The sequence below is a fragment of the Drosophila eugracilis genome, unplaced genomic scaffold, assembly GCF_018153835.1.
Source record: "Drosophila eugracilis isolate 14026-0451.02 unplaced genomic scaffold, ASM1815383v1 contig_1197, whole genome shotgun sequence".
Lineage (NCBI taxonomy): Eukaryota > Metazoa > Arthropoda > Insecta > Diptera > Drosophilidae > Drosophila > Drosophila eugracilis.
The window spans coordinates 3806531-3827840 of record NW_024571981.1 but is presented as its reverse complement, the minus strand read 5'-3'; the positions used below and the strand labels follow the sequence as shown (position 1 = coordinate 3827840).

Genomic DNA, 21310 nt, shown 5'->3' with positions numbered 1-21310 from the left:
CAGAGTGAGGATGATGCACGTTGTAAAACTACAGTCAACGTTGGAGGAGCATGAAATCAATTTGATGCACGCTGCTTGGTTAAGCGTTTTCAATGCAATTTTTATTGGCAACTGTTTCGCTGGTTGGCTCTTCATCTCTTCCTCTGTTGCCTGCATTTTATACTCCTCCCCCTACCCGTTGGGCTTCCTATTTTCCGACCCCTGACACCCATGGCATACCCTCAGATGGTCTCGGCAAATGAAATAAAATCAAAGTATCGCTGCAATTGCGTCAATTGTGCGAGTGTGTGGCCCTGCACCGAAAATAAAAATATATGCTGCAAGGTTCTGAGTGCTTAATAAAGTTTTTTGACTAACCTACCTATCAAATTTTTTAATTTTAAAAATATATATTTTTAATATATCTTAATATAAAGAATAGAAATTTAATAAGAAGATAGATAAGGACTAAAAGACTGTTTAAACCAGAAATGGTTATCAACATTGGTTATACATTTTCTCGGTGTGGCTTTAGCTTGCTCTCAGCCTCATTCCGTCTTGCTGGGAATGTCGTGTCCCCCGGTCCTGAAATCGTTACCCCTTTCCTCACCCAACCCCTTGCCTTAACTATAGCCGACTTGCAGCGACTTAATTTCAAAAGCTGTTACGGCAATCAACGCAGCTGCCTGGAGTAATAGGAGGATGTAAAGGGGGAGGATGGATGCCAGGGGGTTCGACTGCCAGTAAGAGCCAGATAGATGGGCTTTCAATAAGCGTAAAGCTTTAAGTTGCCGGCGACTGTGTCCTTTATTGATCGCATTCGGTTTAATTGGAACATTTTATTAGTCCTTTTACACTCCATCGATTTCCGGAATGGAAAGCGTACAAAGGACTTGCCAACTTGGGTGGATCTAGAAAAACTTTGGGGTTAAACGAAGTCAATTAAGTGCATTTTCTTAATGTTTATGTGTTTGGAAATAAATGCGACAGTTTTTTAGATGTTAAGCCTTCGAAGAGATGTTGCTTTCACTTTTTATAGAATTTCCTTACCAATAATTCTGGTTGAAAGATATCCGTTGCGTTTAAATGCCAAGGGAAACCACCTTCGACGACCTGTCTCTATATGTCTTTTTCACTCTCCATCACCCTTTGTCAGTTGACAATTTTCAAATCAAGCAATTGCGCTTTTGAGCAAAATATATAACATGGCACTATATAACGCCCACAAGAGCTCAGATCCGTAGCGCATTCAGCCAACCGCAACCGCAACAAAGATTACATGGCCACCCACAGACACTCCCACCTTGCTACCTTACCACCCCTCCCACTTGGCAGTCCCCTGCTTCCCACAGAATCGCAAGTCTGGTTAAGGTCAAATGACAGTTGTAGTTGGTTGAGGTTGTTGGCTGCTACTGCCGTTCGCTTTTCGCCAGGTGTAAATTATAACGCGCATTGTGAAGCTGCCAGTAACAGATCCAATTCAACGCCAATCTACACTGTAAGAAATATAAATAAAAAGACAGTTCTGGATTGAAAACACATTTTTGTATGTTTTTTGTCTTCTTAAAATTCTATTTTTTATTTATGAAGCATCATTTTCTTACTGTAATAAAATAAAATTCTACAATTAATATTGTCTTAAAGTTTCCTTTAAGTGTAAAACTCCCCTCAATGCTCCCTTGCCACGCCCCTTCTCATTGGAACCGCCCCTGTTGTTTGGCCAGGTAAAAAGCCATCCAAACGTCACAAAAAATGACACTTAGCGCGCCATGATGCTGATTTATGGCTTAGGCAATGAGAATTTATTGACTTGGCAGCGGGTCAACGTCGACATTTGCCCTTTTTCCCCTGAATTTTCCACCCGAACTCACCTCACCACCTTCTCATATTAAGGATATGCGTTATAATGCAGACAAATCCTTAAATCATCAGTAAGCTTTAAGAGTTTGAGAAGCTTGGAAAATTGATTTGAATGCCAGTGAAAAACAGTTTCCTTGCCAAAAAAAAGAGAAGGAAAATAAAGAAAAACAAATTGCCCTACGAAAACTTTCGTTGAAAACTTTCAAAAGTCGCTGCACAAAATGGCAAATTTTGCTATTTATATTTATTCGCAGAGGCGAAAGAAAAGGAAACTGAAATGGAAATGATTTGCAAGAACCTTTTACTACTGCTGGCCTGTCTGTCTGCCCTTATCCCAGCTGTTTTCCATTTGGCCTTTCTCTGGCGGCACTTTCTCCGCTCGAAACGTGACAAAATTAAACCAATAAAATAGATGAAGCGAGAAAGCCGAGCCACAGCATATGAATCAGAAACGCGGAATTGAATAGTGGAGAAGCGAGGGATTCTGAAAGTATTCCTACCTGTTAGTAAAGTAAATTAAAATCCTACCATGAATACCAAGCAACCTGCGGAAATGTTCTATAAGAGAGTTTAAGTTTTAGAAGAAACTTTAAATTTAAAAATTTGACCTTGATTTACTTATATTTTATAGCACATTTAACAATCGCCATAAACAGTTGTATTATTTTGTGTTACCACTTTAAAAAATATTTAAAATTATACACGCTTTATAATTTAGCTTGTACGTTTTTCCAGAACGAATAGAATTATGACTAAAAGCTTAAAAAGGGTATTTCAAAAATATTTTATTGGCTTAAAGTTAAACGATAAACAGTTCACCATAACTTTTTTAATATGCTGACTATGAAAATACTTGTTTTCTGTATATGGTTTGCTGTGTATTCCTGCAAAGCAGTTCAACGGAGTCGTGAGTTTTATAATTTTAATTTATTTTGAAGTTCTTCAGAAATAATTTATATCAATTTTTCATAATTTAGGGGCATGCTTGGAACCGATAGTTAAAGGCCGTTGTATAGGTCGTGATGAAAGATACGCCTTTAACTACAGACAGAATAAGTGTCAGAAGTTCACTTACAGTGGATGTGGTCAAAATTCCAATAATTTTAAAAAGTACGATGAATGCGTACAAAAATGTTTGGGATAATCATTTGAAGGTCCTCTAATTTTATTTATTTATGTTATAGTACTATGTCAATTGTAAATTAAAAAAAGGGTAAACCATGGTTTAAACCATAGTTTATCGCAGTAATTTTCAAGGCGATAAGTTTTTAGCTGTCCTAGATTACTCAAAAGCTATAATTCTTAAAAAAATTTTGATAAAAGAAGATCACATTTTTTAGTAAATGATTCCGAGTCAATGATGGAATGCATGTCCACATATTACTGGGAATAAGCTTTAGGGAGCTTAGCTGATTAGTTAGCAATGCATCATTAAAATGAAATTGAGAAGGAAATGTTTTAGTAAATAATTCCGAATCAGTGATGGAGGGCATGTCCAAATATTAGTGAAAATAAGCTTTAATGAGCTTAGCTTATCAGTTGGCCATTCATCATTTAAATTAAATTGAAAAGGAAATTTTTTAGTAAATAATTCCGAAAAATGGAGGCTTGTTCAATATTATGAAAAAAGCTTTAACAACAAAATGAAAAAATGTTTACTAAATTAATTTGAATTTTTTCCAGAACTAACTTAATTATGGCTAAACTTAAAAAGTGCAAGTCTTACAGTATTTGATAGTTAAAAGTGGTTTGACAAGCAGTTTGCAATAACGATTTAAGCGCATTAAATATGAATGCAATCGTCATATTTATATTGTTTTTCTTTTATCTTTGCCATGGATATCGCAGTTGGCGTGAGTGTTACAATGGCCAAATAAAAAATAATAATAAAATTATTATTAATTTTTCATATCTGATAATTTAGGAAACTGCTTACAGCCGATCCTTAGGGGTCCTTGTATAGGCCGTACAGCTAGATACGCTTATAGCACCAAAGACAAGAAGTGTTACAGGTTTATTTATAGTGATTGTGGCGGCAATGGAAATAATTTCCGAGACTACGACTCATGCATGAAATTATGTAAGAATTGGTGATGTTCTGACTCAACTTTATGTTTATTAAATAAACGTTTAGGTAAAACTTTTATTTATTTTATATATCTTTGAATAAAAATGAGCTTCTATGTGTCGAAGGGGTAATAAAACTGTATAGTTTCCTAAGTGTGCAAGTATTGTAAAAAATAAGCCAAAAAATAGTTTCGCACGACCTAAAAGAATTTCAGAAGGAAAACCCAAAAGTGTGGCATAGTTTTTTAGGTGGCTACTTTTGGTCAGCGTTCTCTGCTTTTAGGTGAAAAATTCTTATTTTACTCAATGCACTGAAAAAATATATATATCCCGTTGTCCTTTTATTTATAACATTCTTATCCATCCATCCTGATCCTTAATCCATAGACCTTATAATTTAGAAGCAAAGAAAAACCCTAAACTAGGCTTAAAAATATTCGCTGCTAAGAAATTGTATTTTAGATTCATGGTTTTATTTTTTTGGCCAGTGCTCTTCTTGAGTTAAGTTGAACGGACCACCAGACGGCAGCCTTCGCCTTGGCACACATTTTTTGTTTTCGCCCCTCTTTGTTTGCCTGGGCGGCCGTGTGTATGATGTTGAAATTAAATACTTTGCCTGAAATGCTACAGTGACGACTGCCGAGCGATGGGCGGTAGGGCATAAGCCTGGCGTTTGGGGGTGGCAGTGCGACAGAAGGATAGGCAGCCCATGACAAGGCAGCGAGGCAGCAACTTGTTAGCGATGCTCCCTCCGTTCTATTTTCCTTCATGTTTTCGTTTTCACTCTCGCTTAAATTGTGCAACATTTCCGAGATGCCTTTCTTCCTGCCGAGCTCTTGTTGAGTAATTAAAATGCAAAGCAAAGTGCAGCAATTTGAGCCTAATTATAATGGCAGCATAAAAGTTTTCGGGCTGCCGGGGCTTGAAGGAAATCAGCAAACAGAATTCTTTAACCGACATGCCCCGACAATGTCTTGCCGCATTTCAGTTTTGTGTGTGCGACAGCAGCAACATTTTCAATTTCCGCGCTCAAAGCCACAGCGTCGAGAACATTTTCAAAATTGAATGTCACTGAAAATGGCCATAGAATAGGGGTACTGAAAAAAAACCAACCATTTGACCCACTCGGAAGCCCAGTTTCAGCTGTTCTAGATTTGTGGCCCAGCTTTCCAGGAGATGTCAACCGAGTTCATTATAAATATATTTTTAAGCAACCTCAAAAATGCAAATAATATTCCATGCACTTGACTAACACTCGACATTTGCATGCGAATATTATAACACACATGCTCGTATGTAATGAAAAAATAAACATGAATTTCAAAAAAAAAAACACCCAAAAACCACAAATATGCGGTGGCCCAATGGGGGTCAAACATTTTTGGGTATAAATATTTAATGTGCCATGAAATGAGTAGGCGATATACACGCAGAGAGTGAAAAAGGGAAAGGGTTTTTCCGAATGGCTAACGAAAGTGTCAGTCGAGTTGAACGATGCCCTTGGATTATGCCACATAAAGTGGATTCGGTTTCACTGAAATATATTTTCCAGCTTAGTGGTTGTTTTGGTTGAAAAGTCAAGAATTAAGAGTAACACCTATTTATACCGTAAAATATTGGAATTTCATAATAATATTATTAATTATTAAGTTAATTTATATATTTTTTATTTATTTATCTAAGGCTAACAATTAGTTAAAACTAAGAGCAAGCATTGGCTAGGAGCAAAAGCTGCTAAGGCCTTGAGTTATGCTAAAATTAGATTGTGGCTTGCTTACAAATCTAATATTTTATGTTATTTTAGAATATATTTTAGATATATATATTTTTTATAAATTTCTAAAATTTATTTCAATTAAATAAGTATTTATTTTTGTGGAAATGTCCTCTTTCTATCACGGAAAGCATTCTCCAGGTATTGAAAGCCACTCAAATAAAATGAAACAAGTAAATATTTACTTTCCCATACTGAAATATTTATATACGTTCCCCAAAAATCGAGACCCACTCAAATTTGCACCTTCCGCGGGCAACAAGTTATTCAATCAAATTCATCACTCCAATTCTCACCTGGCCCTGCTGTGGCGAAGAAAAGCCAAAGTTTATTTGATACTTTCCGAACAATACGGTTGCTTCCCTTTTTTTGAAATATTTACATATATAGAATACATTTTCACTGACCAAACTTGGTAGAAAAGTTAAACTTGTTGCACAGTTTGGTGGAGCGACTGTTTCTTGACTTTTTTTGGCATTTTTTTCTGTAAAACAGTAATTAATTGTGTCCCTTCTGGGAGGCAATTCTTCTTTTTTTTTGTTTTTATTAAAACCACAATTTTGCAGAAGGACAAGAGGGCGAGAAGGCGGAACATAAACAGCTCGAATTATAATTAAGTATGCGCCCTGGTGCCCTTTGAAAGCCAGAAGAACAAAAGTTTGTTGATTTTTTCCTTTTTTATGTTAGATATATTTTTCCCCTTTTCCGCTTTATTATTTTTATTATTTCAAGTATTTTAATTTACGCATTTTCGTGGCAATCAAGCGAAATTTTAACCAGACTCAAAAAAAAAGAACTCAAAAGTTTTGCTAATTTACATGGGAAAATGTTAAAGGGTTAATTTTTTATTAAATTTGTTTATGCATATACATATATCTATTGGAATGGAAATTTGAAAATCAGACCTGTTGCTGGCAAATAAATGGCAACCAGTGCAAATTATGAAGGACACAGCCAAAAGCTTGTTGACTACTCAAGTGGCACAGTTCCTTTATGGGTTTCTCATTTCTCCTTGCTTGATATCTCTTTCGGTTGATTTTTTCTTCGTAAATTTGAGACTTGCTCTTAGGAGAGCTATAGGAAACTTTAAGAGCTTATCCAATTTCGTGTGCCTGCCACAGTAATTGTCACAATTGTCCAACTGGTTTAGTTATTTTTTTTAGCTCTAGTTACTCACTTTAAGCCTTTAAGAACCTCTACGCAAATTCTCTTAAAAGCTTTTAGAGTAAGAGAAGTCATAAGCAGAGCTTACCATCCACAATTTCTCTTTAGGGATCTCTTCAAATCTGTTAGGCTATTCAGCAAAGAGAAAGTTTTTGTGGATCGTAAGCTTCTGATAAGGATTTACAGGAACAGCTGTTCGAGGAAAAGCTTTCTAAGAAATTGAATTATTTATAGTTGAATTGAATTGAAAAGGTGGAACCAAAAATTGAATTACTATAATCTTATAAAATAAATTGGGTCAAGAACGTTCTCTTGGGAAACTATTAAACGTATTGTTCCTGAGAGCTTTTATAGGGTATCCTAATGTTTTAAAGGTTTTTACGTTCCTAATATACTTACCGAAAAGAAATCATATTAAAATTTATACTATTTATTATATTTTCAAGGCTAAAACTAAATACAAATTTTTATTATTAAGAGTATTTCTCTTCTTATATATCTTCTAACACTGCGAAAAGTAACAATCCACCCATCCACATGGCGTATCCGCACCGTCGCCGGCTAAACTGGTAAAGCAACATCTAAAAGAAAACTGCAAATGTTGAAGTAACAACTTTCGTGTTGTATATTTTTGGGGATTTTGTTGATTCCTCTGCTGTTTCCTGAGTTTTCTCGACACTTGATTTTTGATTTTTGTTTGATTTCTGTTTAACTTGGTCCGCATTCTATATTTTCTTCGTCCGCCTGAGTTTTGTGTGCTTATCTAATGACTGTTGTTGTTTTCATTATTGTTTTTGGAATGCGTAAACTTTGTACTAGCCGTTGTGCCGAAATCGTATGCAGATTGAAGGGAATTGCAATCTGTAACTGCAAAATCCTGAGCTAAAGGACTTATTCGGATTTGGTTAGTTTGTGGACAATAAACTGACGTTGCATGCATATTTATGGGTGGTTGTGGGTTAACTGGTAATTGAATCAGTGCCTGAAACATTGTTTATTAATATGCAATTAGAGATGGAGAACGTGGCCTGAAATTCAAACCTGGATTCTAGTCACCCGATTTCAAATGGCAAACTAATTAAGCGAAATTAATGCGTCGCGGATTCCTAAGCCTGATTACATAATTAACAATCTGCCTTGTGGCACGGATATAGATTATAGGTAAATGGATAGCCGAAAGGTTCAAAATCTGAAATTTAAGTGGAACTACACTAAATGAACTGAAACTAAATCTAAAAATTAATATAAATGTATATGAATATAAATAATTTGGCAGTGAACTGAGAAATGCAAAAGCTCGAAAATGGTTTGATTATAAATTTACATTTAGACGTATTCTAAATATAAGTACGTACTCTTGATTTAGGAGATTTTCCCCATTTTCCTTCCAAAAAATATATATATATTAGTGCCCAATCTACCATTCCGTTGAGAGTGCATTGTACTAGCCTTGAAAGTTTCATTTTATTCGCTCCCCCTCAAGTCAATTTCAATGTACTGCCTTCGGCATAGAACAAAGGAAAAACTGCAAAATTGTATTTTACTTTTAAGCTGCCGCGGTGGACTGCAAAAAAAAAAAAATGAAAAAAGAAAGCAGCGCCCTAGAACTGGCGAAAATAAAATATACGAGATTCGCTCTGTTTTTGTCTAATGTAAAATGCGACGCTTCGGGTAACGCGCAGATTTTGAGCTTTATAAATTGAAATGTCAGGAAAAGTTGAGGGAGCCGCAGTACAGAGCAGTTGACTGACTGACTGACAAGCAGCCACAGCCAGATACCAAAATCTGCCAGAAGACAGAGCCAACTCAACTGCAAAACTTTGCAATATTTTATTATTATTATTTCTGCCCCTTTTTTGTGTTTTTGATATTAGCAAACAAAAAAATATATATATATAAATGGCAATGCGACATGATTATCATTCTAGCCTAGCTGTTGCAGATTGGATCAGAAGTGTGCTATTATTTAGTATAAGTGAGGCTGTCGAGTTGAGCTTTTCATTGCCCGAAATGGCAAACAAAGATGCTAAAGAGAAATTCTGCCGGCAGCCTAGAATCTAATTTCAATTTACTTGTCGTAAATTTGACATTTCATTTAGCAAGCTAAATGTTATCTTATACCTATGAGTTTTGCTGGCGGCAATATATTCTGTTAATTAAGCAATTGAAATTCGATATAATATTTCCTTAACAATTTCGAACTAGAATACTTACTTCAATATTGGTTATTTGCCATTGCAAAGTGCATTGATTATTTAAAAAAACAAAAAATATGGTAAAGAATTTTATTCAAAAAAGTTTCTTGATCAGCTTAACTTTATACAAATCATAACTTACAAAATACAAAAATCAATCATCATCATGAAAGTACATTGTAATTATTATATGCACTTAACTTAGTCAATTATCAATTAATTCGTAATTGTGTAAATAGTTTTAAATAATAACATTAATTGCCAGTTGTATGGAAAATGGATGGATATCGTTAGGAGACAAGAAAAACAAAATGAATTATGATAGAATACTTTCCGTTGCAAGAGATGTTTTCGAGATTTTCCTTATTTAATTTTTTGTTTATTAATTTGTTTAAATGCTTTTTTCTGGCGGCCTAAATTGTTACAGTCCTTAATTTTGCATAGTCAAAACGGCAATGTGTACAAAAATGCTTGCGTAAAAATAATTTAAGGTTCGTCTAAATAAGTTTACTTAAATTTTGCATAAGTTTTTATATTTTCTTTTTTTGTTTTGTGGCTTCTTGTCTTAAATTTACATTTAGCTTAAATGCGAGACATTTATGTAAATAATTGAGATTTTCAAATGCTTTTTTTTTTCTCTTGCCTATGTTTATGTAAATTTTATTTATATATAGTTTTGTTTTGCAAATATTCTTTTAGCTTTTTAGGGTTTTTTCTTTTTTATCTTGTTGTAAATTTGATTTAATGTGTGGGCTGTGGGAGGAGGGGTACATATTGGGGGGCGTGTCTTGTGTCAAGATTTCTGTGCGGAGAATTAAGTTTATTTTGTAAAAGTTTATTTTGTTTTGCATTTACGTTCTTAGTTTCACATTTCATTAGATTTTAGTACACACATTCAAGAAGTTTTTGAAAAACCACTTAAGAGATTTTATTCTTATTATTTGTTTTTTTTTTTATTTTTGCATTCTTAATATCATTGTAAAGTTTATGTTTTACGCTGCACTGGATTTTTGTTTACGTTGCTGCCGCTCTTTAATTTTTGTGCAATCATATTTATGTTTTTTTGTGTCAGCCTCCCAGGGTTTTATTTTGATGGGCTACATTATTATTTGCCTTCGCCTCCCTTTTTCACATAGACTATTTCGGCGTATTCCGTTGAACTTTTGGGCCCAGTTCCAGTGCCCTCCGGTATTGTTTTTTCTGCTGTTGTTGGTGCTGATGTTGCTATTGTTGTTGTCTCGTTGGCTGGTTTTAGTACAAGTTCAGCATAGACGAGTTGTTTGTCTTGCTAGTTTTGTTTTGGAAATAAATAGAACATATTTTCATAAGTATATTTAATTAATTTATAAAAACATATTTCATAGAGAAAAATTAAATTCGAGGCTTTTCATAGGGGAAATTTCAATACCTTTTCATTTGCTTTTAGCTTTTCTTTACTTAAATGTCCACACTGGTGAGGTGCTCTGCCAAACTATAGCCTTTTTTTGCGTATATATACAAAAGTTATACAACAACGGATTTTATTTTGCATGCGGTTGGTTTTTTTTGAACGGAAAGAGCAGAAAATGGCAAAGAAAATTATGTAGAAAAATTTGTGATAATAGCAAAAAGGAAATCATAAAAAAGAATTGGTTTTTTTTGCTGAAAGCTTGTGTCTAAGTATAAAGAATTATGCTAAGCTTAAAGGTAAATACAGCTCGCACTCAAACACACACACAAACACATAGGATATTCTCTCAGAAAAAATGAAAAATTTAATTCTATGTAAATCCTACATTATCATCCCGACATTAAATACTTTAAAGTTTAAACATATGATTTGTGACTCAGACTAATAAAGGGGCTAAAAACTATGCTAAAAATTTTTTTAAGAGAGCTAAATAATAAGATTTTCTGAATAATAAAAACAATTGGAAATTAAAAAGATTGCTTCATACTTTAGGTAAATATTTAAAAACAAATGCCTAAAAGTATGCAATGGTAATTTTTATCTGTGTAGAAACCCAGAAATTTATAATGTTAACGTTAACATTTAGTAGTTGAAATTCCATATGTTTTAATATAACTATTTTCTAATCCCTACAAATCAAATTAAAAATTTTGGCCCTAGCAATAAATGGTAATACATATTTTGTAGTGTAATAATGTCGATTGTCTGAAGATTTTTAAAGACATTTTTCCTGTGTGCTCTGGCAAAAACAAAGAAGTTGGAAAGGGGAAAAGGTCGGATTATGGGACATTTTTCAATACCTTTGGTTCATTGTCATTGCCATCGATGGCATTATTGGTAGCTGGACTCTCCTGTTCGCTCGCCTCCACAATATTCAATGACTCCTGGTTATCCTTGTACTTCTTCGAATCCTTTTCGTTGAAACGCTTTAAAATTGCCACGGCAAAAGCCGGCAATCTCTTGGCTTTCTTCTGCTGCTGTTGTTGTTGTAGCTGCTGTGGGTTCTCTTGTTCGTTAACGGTTTCCTCCTCCTCAGACGAAACGCCCACTCCGCCCATCGTCGTGGTGGCCGTTGCCGTTGAAGTGGCTTTTATATCGGCGCTTTCGGTGTCGCTGCTGCTTGTCGGTAGTGAAATTGTTGGGAGGTTTTTGGATGGGTTCATGATTTTGTTTTTTGTATGAAATTTTTTTTGCTGTTTTTTTCTACTTAGTACTGTGTCAAAATAATTGCTGCTGTGCGAATTTTCTTCCCAAAAAAATAAGTTAGCAAAAGATGGCCATAATAGTGTACGGGGTTAGTCGTGTGGTTAAAAGTCTTTTCGTGGCAGCTCTCTGCACTAGTACAGGTATCCTATCTGACGGTTGTTAGTGGGCTTTAAAACTTGTGTTTTGGTAATTGCGTAATTGTTATTGTTGTTCGTGTGTGGCACCATTAAAACCCAAATTGTGTTAGGAAAAGCAAATTTTCGAGGAATAAGCTTGTTATCTCATTTCATTTGGATTTGAATTGGTAAAGATTCTAAGTTAAGCTTTAAGCCTTTCTAGAAGTGTTTTCATGTTTTTTTTCTCTATTACAAAACTATCACAGATCTTTTGTCTTTTGCTGTTTATGTACCTTGTAAGTGAAGGTATTAAATATTTAAGATATAAATCAGAATTTATTCAAAACAAGCATTTTAAAAAGGCTTTTACTAAAATTGTTATGCTTTGAGCTTCACCTAATAATCCTACTTAATGCCTTATGGAATATTTAATTCGCATTTGACCGTTTATGGACCCTTAACCCAATTCAACCCCACATATTAACCCTCGCTTGACGTGGGCTGGCCAAGTAAATTGCTTTCACTTGGCCAAAATGAGTTTCATCTATATTCTATAAATATTTTTGGCTCATTTGAATGTCTGCCTGCTGTCTGGGCTAGCTCAACAAGTATCTGCTGGTTATATTTTCCTAACAGTGTGTGCCGTGTCCATGTGTTCGTGCTTGTATTTGTATTGGTTTCTGGCGTGGCGTGTTTGCCCCTCATATATGAGAAATGTTTATTGCATGAAACGTTGCTTTCGTATTTTAATGATATTGCTTTTGTTATGGAAAATGCGAAATTGTACGGGGAATTTCCTCTTTGATATGTTGCATTGTTAGAATTTTCCTTTCAGGCTTCCAGTGAACTTTACATAATTCCATTCTATTGAAAATCACCTTTGACACACGCATACACATATTCAGACATACGCAAAATTAATAAATCCACATAAGGAAAACTCATCTCAATTTTAACAATATTTATTGTTGTTAATTAAATATTAAACTTACGTTTTGTAAAAAATAATAAAGGAAAACAACATGTATCAAAAGTTCCTAAAACTAAACTTAATCGTTTTCGATTGTAAATATTAATAAGTTTTTTAATGTTAGGCACTCTTTACTCGAACAGAACTTAAACCAAGTCGAACATAATAATCGAAAATAACTCTTAAAGTACAGTGTGCGCGGCTTAAGTTGAACACTTCTTTGATGCGCATATTTCTCACTTGATGACTGTTTGTTCTACAGTGACTACAATAAATATTTGTGTAAAACAATGATTTTTGCTTCATGCTTGCCATGCAAACTCCTTCGATTATGTATGTATTCGATAATAACTTAATTTCATGCCGGCTTCAATCTCTATGAAATGATACAGTTTTTATGTCTCGTTTGTTATTTTCTTGTAGGAGAAGAAACTTTTGTGTGTTAAAGCTTAAAGCCTAATTCGGAGTCAGTTTTGTGACGTGTTTATTTGATTTTAAATCCCTTCAGAATTATATTTGTTAAGGAAGATCTGAATAATTATCTTTAGTGAGGGCGAAGAAAGTGTAAATAAATTAAAATTTTCTTCAACTCTATTTCTCTTTCAATGTACAACATTTCACAGCATATTTTAGGGTGCTCTTAAATTATTTTCAAAATTTGCATTGTTCTTGGAAAATTTCCTTCTTTTTCTTATCGAAATTAATATTTATAAGGCCCTCTTATGTATTTGTTTTTTAAAGTGCAGTTAACTATGACCTTTCAACTTGAATTCTTAAAATGCCGTTGACACTTATGGCTGTGCTCCCTAAAAGCTCTCGATTGCCACAAAACTGCTCCGTCCCTAATCCTGCTGCGCGTTTCCTGTACCCAAAAAGAAGAAATAAATAAATATGAACGCCACACGCGCACACACACACTCGTGCACACGCTCAGATTTCCGTTTCCTGTGGCAACTTTGGCGTCGTTGGTGTCGTTGGCGTCGTCGTCGTCGTTGTAGTATTTGTGGTATTTCCCTCTCCGATTCGGGGTTTCTGGGGCTTAGGTGGTGTTGCCGGGGCCTTGGATTTACCCCTTCCCGAAAGTAACATTGCCTGCTTTTCGATCAGCTCACGTTGATCCTTGGGCAGCCAACGCGAGAAACGCGATTCGGGGATTCCCAGTTGATTTCCCTTTTGCAGCAGATCAGCATTTTCGCTGGCATCTTCCTTGTCGCTAACAGAGTTTCGGGTGTTACGACCTGCCGCCTGACTCATCAGGATACTTTTCAGTGGCCTTGTGGTGGGATTATATACACTGCTTTCCCGATCGGTTCCATATTCAAAGCTATCATCTTCATCGTGATGGCGTCTTTCCACAGACAGGCGGTCATGACCATTTCCATTGGCCTCTCGCAGTTTATTGGCTCCCAACAAGGTAATACCATTGGGGGTCTCCAAGAGTGCTACATTTTGACCATGAGTTTGCTGGGTTCCCAACTCCAGTTGCTTATCATTCTGGCTGCTTATCGTAATATTTTTTAGACGTTTTTTATATATTTTTTATGGGTTTATGATTTAAAGTTTCCCAAGGCAAAGAAGTTGATATTATGTAATTGAATTCGTTATTCAATATTTAAGAGTTTTTGTAAGTTGATGGTACATTTGGCAAGTACATCATACATTTTATTCAGTGGTTTCGTTGGGTTGTTGTCGTTGTTGGTTGTCCATATGAAAGTAGCAGAAGAAGAAGACAAAACATAGCAAGAAGTTTGTTTTCGTTTCTTTTTTATGGTTGATGTTTGTTTTTTTCTATTATTATATTATTTTTGTGATGCATTAGCAAAGTGGCTCTAACACTATAGAGTTTTTTTTTTTTTTGTTTTATGCACTTGTTTGCTTTTAGTTTTTGTTTTTTTTTTGTTTGAATGACTGGGACAGCGACATTTTTGACATTTTTAGTAAATGCGTGAGACAGAGCAAGAGAGCTTTATGAGTTGTTCAGAGGATAAGAGAGAGACAGAGCGAGACAGACACTTCTTCTAGTTTTGTTTTTTGCTGGTGGGCGGGCGAGCGAGCAATGTGGGCGTGGCTGAGCGACTAGCGAGCATTATAATGTGAAAGTTCAGGAGTGTAGGTGTATATGTGTATGTGTGACAGCGTGAGAACTATTTCAAACTGATTTTGCATTTTATGAAATTAAAATTTGGAATTTCAGTTTAAAAAGACTTTTCAAATACAAGACGAAACACGAGACCTTTAGCAATGTGTGTGGTGTGTTTATGTGTATGCGTGTGCTTAAGTTAAAGTTGGACTATGACTATGAACTAACCTAAGATGATAATGAGCTGCTTCTATATCTAGAGATGATTGCTTTTTGGCATACGGTTAATGTAAGTACGAAAATGAAAGCCACTCAAGAGACGCATGCAAGTAGACAAACAAACACACAACCGAACTACGCAATATTACATAAATGGATAACAGATAAATGGCTTTGAAAATTAAACAAGTTTAAGCAAACCAGATACCGTCGACGGGTTAGTTGTGGATCCGTGGAAATAATTTATGTATGGCCCCTTATTTTTCTTTTGCACTTTTCTGAACTTATTTTGACATTTGTTAGGCTGATGGAAGAGTTCACTGTACTTACGTTTCGTTTGTGGGCGTCTTGATTGATTTGCCTGTGTGGAAAAAAAGGTAAAAAACATGTTTAAAATATGAACAATAATAGGAGAATCATTTGCATACATATGGTTTTAAATGATTAATGATATAAGAATAGGTTCCCCAACTAACAACAGCACCATCATCAGCTCACTTTCTGACGCATCAAATAAAACCTCCTCGTAAGTTTACAATATTTATGTTTTTCATGTTTTTGTTTATTTTTTGATTCGTTTTACTAAAATTACAAAAGAACAGAAAAAAACATAGGTGTGAAGCGGATATCTAATTAAAATAAATCATAGGCATGTTTAATTTTCTAATTTGTTATGCTTGCCAAGTTTGAATTCATTGATTTGCCAATCGACATAAAATAATAATTAGAAAATGCAAAATGCTGGCAGCTCTTATAGCTTAAATAAATACATGGATGAACTCAATATTGCTGGACAAAATATAATACAATAAATTGGACATTGTTGATATATTATTTGTTATTTTTTTTTTATATTTATATAGGTTTTAATTGGACAAAAGGGAAATTTGAGGGCTTTTTAGATTCGCGAATTACGAAAAATTGGTCACTTAAAATTACTTGGCCTAAGGTAGGGTGTTGCTTTCGTTTTGTTTTTATAGTAATATTATATATCATTTTTTTTTTGTTGTGCGCTTTTTGAGATTGGTTTTTTCTTCTTTCAATTACATTAATGAGAGAGCAAAAATATTTGAGAGCAAAAATATGGTAAGGAGATATATAGTATTCGTTATTTTTGTTTCTTATCCCTTTTGCTTTTAGCAAATGGGGCACACAGCTAACTGGCCAAGAGCCACGCCCATTTGTTGGGAAAGGTGGCGGCTTAAACGGAAGTATTTGGCGGCTTGGGAGCCTCGATGCCATTCAAATTGTGCTGGCTGCCATTGCCGGCGGCTATAACTGCTGCCGCTGTGGCTGCCGCACTTTTCTTCAGATCCGCCTTCTTTTGCGCCTCCAACTTATCGGTTACGGGGGCGTGGCCTCCCTCCGATTGCTGGGTGGTATCGATATGCTCATCGCCATTATCGCGACCATCCAGCTCCTCGTCATCATTGAATTCAGGATGTATTTGTGCCTCGGAATCGGGACCGATGTCCGTGTTTAGAGTGGCGCCTGTAAAAACGACAACAACAAGAACTAACATTTAGCTTTGTGTGCAGAGAGAGAGAGAGAGAGGGATAGAGAGAAGAGTAGAGAGAAAAGATTTCGATCTCAAAGGTACCAAAATTCCATATTAAAGTTGAGGTTAGTCCTTTTACCAAAAAAGCTTATCAGGCAGAAAGTACAGAAAGCATAGAAAAACAGAGAAATACAATTTTCCTTTTGTTTTGGTTTACAAAGTTTTTAACAATAAAAGCAAGTAACACATTTTTTTAAAGTTTTTTTTGGAATTTTTCTTGGCAATTTTTTAGTGACCAATTTTTGTTTTCAATGTTAGCTCTTCTTGTTGTTGTCATTTGTAGACACTTTTTCTCAGAGAGTTTTACAGTTTTTTTGTTAGTCTTAGATAACTAATTACATTATGTTATATATTTAAGTTTGGGTTTGGTAATATAATATCTTGTGTATAATAATATTTTTTTAGACTTTTTATGCGTAGATTTCTTCAGGAAACATAAGAGCTTGAAATAATAATAAAAATTTAAAAACATGAATTCATTTAATTTAAGTTATTATTTAAATTATAATGTTCCAGAAATAGAAACTATCTACTTTTGGCTTTTATAATAAGAATCGTTTAAATAAGTTTTTTCCTTTATTTTACCTCAGCTTTTTTATAACTTGTATAATTTTTATAGCAATTTTAAAAGTCAACACACTTATATTTGTATCTTTTTAAAAACCCTAGTTATTCTTTCATTTTCTTTTTCATATGTTTCATTTTAAAATTTTGTTTGCCCTGCCACATACTTTCGCAAGAATATTTTTCCACAGAAACTCCGCCGGCAAAGTCAAGTGATTTTTTTTTTAATTAGATGAGTTTTCTAGGGCTGCTGCGTTCATCAGCCCAGTTGCTCCTTCTGCTAGGTTAACGCTAATTAAAATTTAAAAGCCGCACAATGTGTCGAAAGTTAACAACGGCTTGTGGCAAAAGAGCCTAGCCCACAGCCCACCCAAAAAACCCAAGTACATATATGAATTGCATGAGATGAGTTGTGGAGGAGCTTTGGGGGGTAAAATGGGTGCTGAAGTTGAGGGGTTTGAGTGGAGAACCTAAAGCCAGAATTTATTGTTAGCATAGCTGATGATGAGACAATAGTGGCGGTGGATGGTCATAATGATGATGATAATGCTGTTGTTGTTGTTGTTGATGTGGCTGAGAGGCTAATGACGATGTTTCACCCGCGAATAAGCAAAAATGTGTATGCACGAGTATGTGGTGTGTGTATGGAAAACTCAAAATAAAAAAAATTTTCAAACTTACCGCCAAAACACCATCGGCCAGTGGCCCGTGCAAACACAATCAGTAGAACGACCAGGACCAAAACGGCAACGGCCACTACAATGCCAACAATTGCGGCCACATCGAGGCTGCTACTGGGCGGTTTGCTTGACGAACTGATTCGGACCTGGTACTCCGTCGGTCCCAGTTCATTGCTGGCCCTCAAATAGTAGATTTTCGTGGTATCTTCCAGAGTCAGCCCTGCAATGGCTAAAGTCACATTGTACTCATCGTTGCCCAGGTACTGGGGCTCATATGCCGAGTAACGACCGTCGGTGCGTCCCTGTCCCACAACAGTTCCGTCGATGGTCCATTCGATCTTTGGCTGCGGGCTGGCCCGGATGGTGATGTTCACAATGGCAGTGTGTTCCAGGTAAAGTCCGTAGACAGCGGCATCGGGCTGATAAACGGGAGCATCTGAAGGAAGCAAATATTTATTAGAATATAAATTATTGAACTCCAATTTAATGATGAACTCTTACTTATATGATTTAATTGTGATTAAAATAAAGCAAAATATATTAATTTAAGAACCAATTGACTCTGCTGTATATTTGCTTTAAATCTGTTATGATCTACTTTGACTTCTCTAAAAGACTTACATCGCACGTGGATAATGTAGGCAGCATCCTGTGGCGGTACACTTTCGCGATCGGTTTGATGGTGTGAGCGGCAGACCAATTTCCGGTTGCTATCCTCGGGCGACAGGTGCCATTGGATTTCCTGCACGGAGGTCGACAGTTCGACATTGTCGTTGGTGGAGGACAGGATCTCTAGGGGAGTGGTTTGCTTGTTGGCCGGCATGTTGTCAATGTACCATGAGATATTCGCCGGTGGACGACCATCACGAACGCTGCAGCGAGCCTTGAACTCAGTTCCCTGGTTGAAGTAGCCCTCCCGATTGGGTTGTGACAGTAGCTCGATGATGGGCTGCTGGGGACGCACTGAAATATTCAGAATAGACACATAATTTATTTAGAAATAAATACAAAAATTTTATGCTTACGAAAAATGTGAACAACTTCAGTAAACAAACAATACGTTAATTTTATAAGAACTTTTTTTTATACTTACATGCTACTACGAGGTCGATAGTGCCTGACAGCTCCTCTCCTTCGACACCCAAACTGCACTTGACCTGGCCATTGTTGGCAGCCTTCACACGTTCGATGCTGACACCGCACTGTCCGGCCGTAAGACCCGCTCCGAAGTACGTGAATCCGGGGGTCTTGCTCCATTCCGGCGACAAGTTGAGTACCTTCTGTTCACCAGGGATCTCGATGCGGCAATAGTTAATGGACCTGCCATAGCGACAGAGCAGCTCGGTGCGATCACCTTCATTGAGGAGCGCTGTGTTGGGTTCCACATTCACTTGGGCCCAGGTGAGTGCATCTGTAAGATAAATGCAAACAAAAGAGACGATTATGTTGGGACTATTGTGTAATTCACTTAAGTATCTAGTATCTAGTAACTGGTATCGCATAACCCGAGTCTTTGTCTTTCGCCAGATTGAAAAAAAGAAGCAATAAAAAACGGCACGTTCCATGCAACACTCGACACTCTGTCCTAATGTCTTGGCAATCAGGCAAATGACTGTCGCATTTAGCGAGAGACACCTGCACGTTTGCATCTTTAAGATACGCATCGCATAACCAGAGATCTCAGTCAGTTTTTTTTTAGCATTGCAAACAATGCGGTTGCATTTTCTCATTAAGTTTCAATTAAGTTATTCGTTCGTTTTTTTCTCAGTCTTGTGTGGAAATGTTTTCCCACTCCCATTCGCCGCAGTTAAAAAAGTTTTGCGAAAAGTTCTTCCAACTGCAGTTGCTTGCCATTCTTTTTTAGCATTTTCTATTTGCCAATTAAGACATTTGAGTAATTTTCTAAGTTGGGAATTAAACGTTTGAACAGAAGTGGGGCTTTCGGCTTGCTTGTTTGTTTGCCTGACTTTGGCTTTGTCGGTTAGGCGGAGCAAATATGTCGGAGAAGGTTTTGACTCTAGATTATTTAAATTCTGGTAAATGATTTCAATTTAATTTTAGTTAAATTGTCTGCTTGTGTTTTGTATTTCAGGGGGCATTAAGCTTAGAAGGAAACTGATTCTCTTGCGGGCATTTATAAGCTTGAACATCTGTTAATTGGATTATTGAAATGTGAAATTAAAACTTAAAAGCATGTTATTCACTCTTTAAAAGATTTTATTGATTTGATGATAGCTAATTCTTTTTTTCCTCGTCTATGGTAGGTAAACAACTTCTAAAATTGCCGACTAATTTCTGTAAATGAAAACCGCGAAATTGCAAATTTTGGCATAAATATGAGATGCGCGGCATCAAAAACAGCTGCAATCTTAAAACTGATGGATACAAGGAATACGAGGTGAAAAAAGAGAGGAAAAGCTGTAAGGAAACGTCGAAATGCAGCTGGCCAAAAGTGAATTGATTTCTCCGCTCGATGCCGTTGCGCATTTTGGCTTTTGGATGACTGACTGGCCGGCTGAGTGAAGTTTTGTTTGGTCAGCCGGAAACGTGCGGGAAATCAACAGCATTTGCATTTGCATTCGACTTTAAAAATCGGGTCAGCCAGCTGGCCATGTAATGCGAAACTTTTCGACCGCCCCATGAGATGTCGTTTAACTTTGGACAATTGACTTGTGAGTGTTTTTTTTTCTGCTTTGTGTGCAGACTCCTTCTTTTTTAGCTGCTTGTGATATTTTTCAATGACTCCCACACTTTTTGTTTCATTTTTTTTTTATTCACACTGGAATTTGTAGACCCTATAAAACCACTTAGGGATCTGAAAAGGGCCGCATGAAATCCCGCCGAGAAGTTTTGCTGCAGCTTGGATTTCCAGAGTCCAGAGTCCAGAGTCCGGAGTCCAGCGTCAGCAAAAATCGTTTCACACTTTCCCCCACAAATAAAAACGGGGATTGCAACAAACTGTGGCTCGAGTTCCGAAAAAGAGGAATAAAAAAAAAACAGAGGGAAACGTGGAAGTTGAAGTTGGACAATGTCACATTCACAGCTATGAAAACAAACGCTCGAATTCGAGACGTTGCATCGGATGGAGATGAGCACGTGATTAAGCACGGATAACTAAATATATGGGGGATTTAAACTATTCTTAAAAACAAGTCTCTTTCCTTAATTAATACACTTTATGTTAATAATTTATATTAAAAATCTGAATAATCAGTGCTTAGGCTATTTGTTTTCATGAACTTAATTTGGATTGGGTCTGGTGATTGACTTTCTCACGCGTTCATATCTATCCGTCGACATACGCTCCATATCCATGTGTTTATTCACAGCACAAATCTATTTTTTATCCATTTCCCCCTGCTGGTGATATTTATTTATTTAGCTTTTTTTCGCTGGAGAAATTTTCGGTGGACTTGGTCGTCCTCTGG

The 21310-nt window shown here is 36.0% G+C and overlaps 1 protein-coding gene across 5 annotated transcripts in view; it reads right to left on the bottom strand.

Annotated features, from left to right (window-relative positions):
* Positions 1-9115: 9115 nt before the first annotated feature.
* The window catches only part of LOC108105660 (fasciclin-3), a 73645-nt gene continuing 61450 nt past the window's right edge, over positions 9116-21310 (bottom strand). Inside the window, exons 2-8 of one of the 5 annotated variants that reach the window (XM_041818314.1) lie at positions 18976-19293; positions 18504-18845; positions 17884-18318; positions 15411-15441; positions 11290-11605; positions 10448-10517; positions 10217-10327 (exon numbers count right to left, since the gene is read on the bottom strand). In XM_041818314.1, coding sequence (XP_041674248.1) covers positions 10473-10517; positions 11290-11605; positions 15411-15441; positions 17884-18318; positions 18504-18845; positions 18976-19293 — 1487 coding nt within the window. In that variant the 3' untranslated portion in view covers positions 10217-10327; positions 10448-10472. Of the gene's footprint in view, positions 10328-10447; positions 10518-11289; positions 11606-12854; positions 14280-15410; positions 16572-17883; positions 18319-18503; positions 18846-18975; positions 19294-21310 lie in introns of those variants that run through there. The other 4 variants (XM_017212349.2, XM_017212352.2, XM_017212346.2 and 1 more) reach the window with 4 other exon arrangements.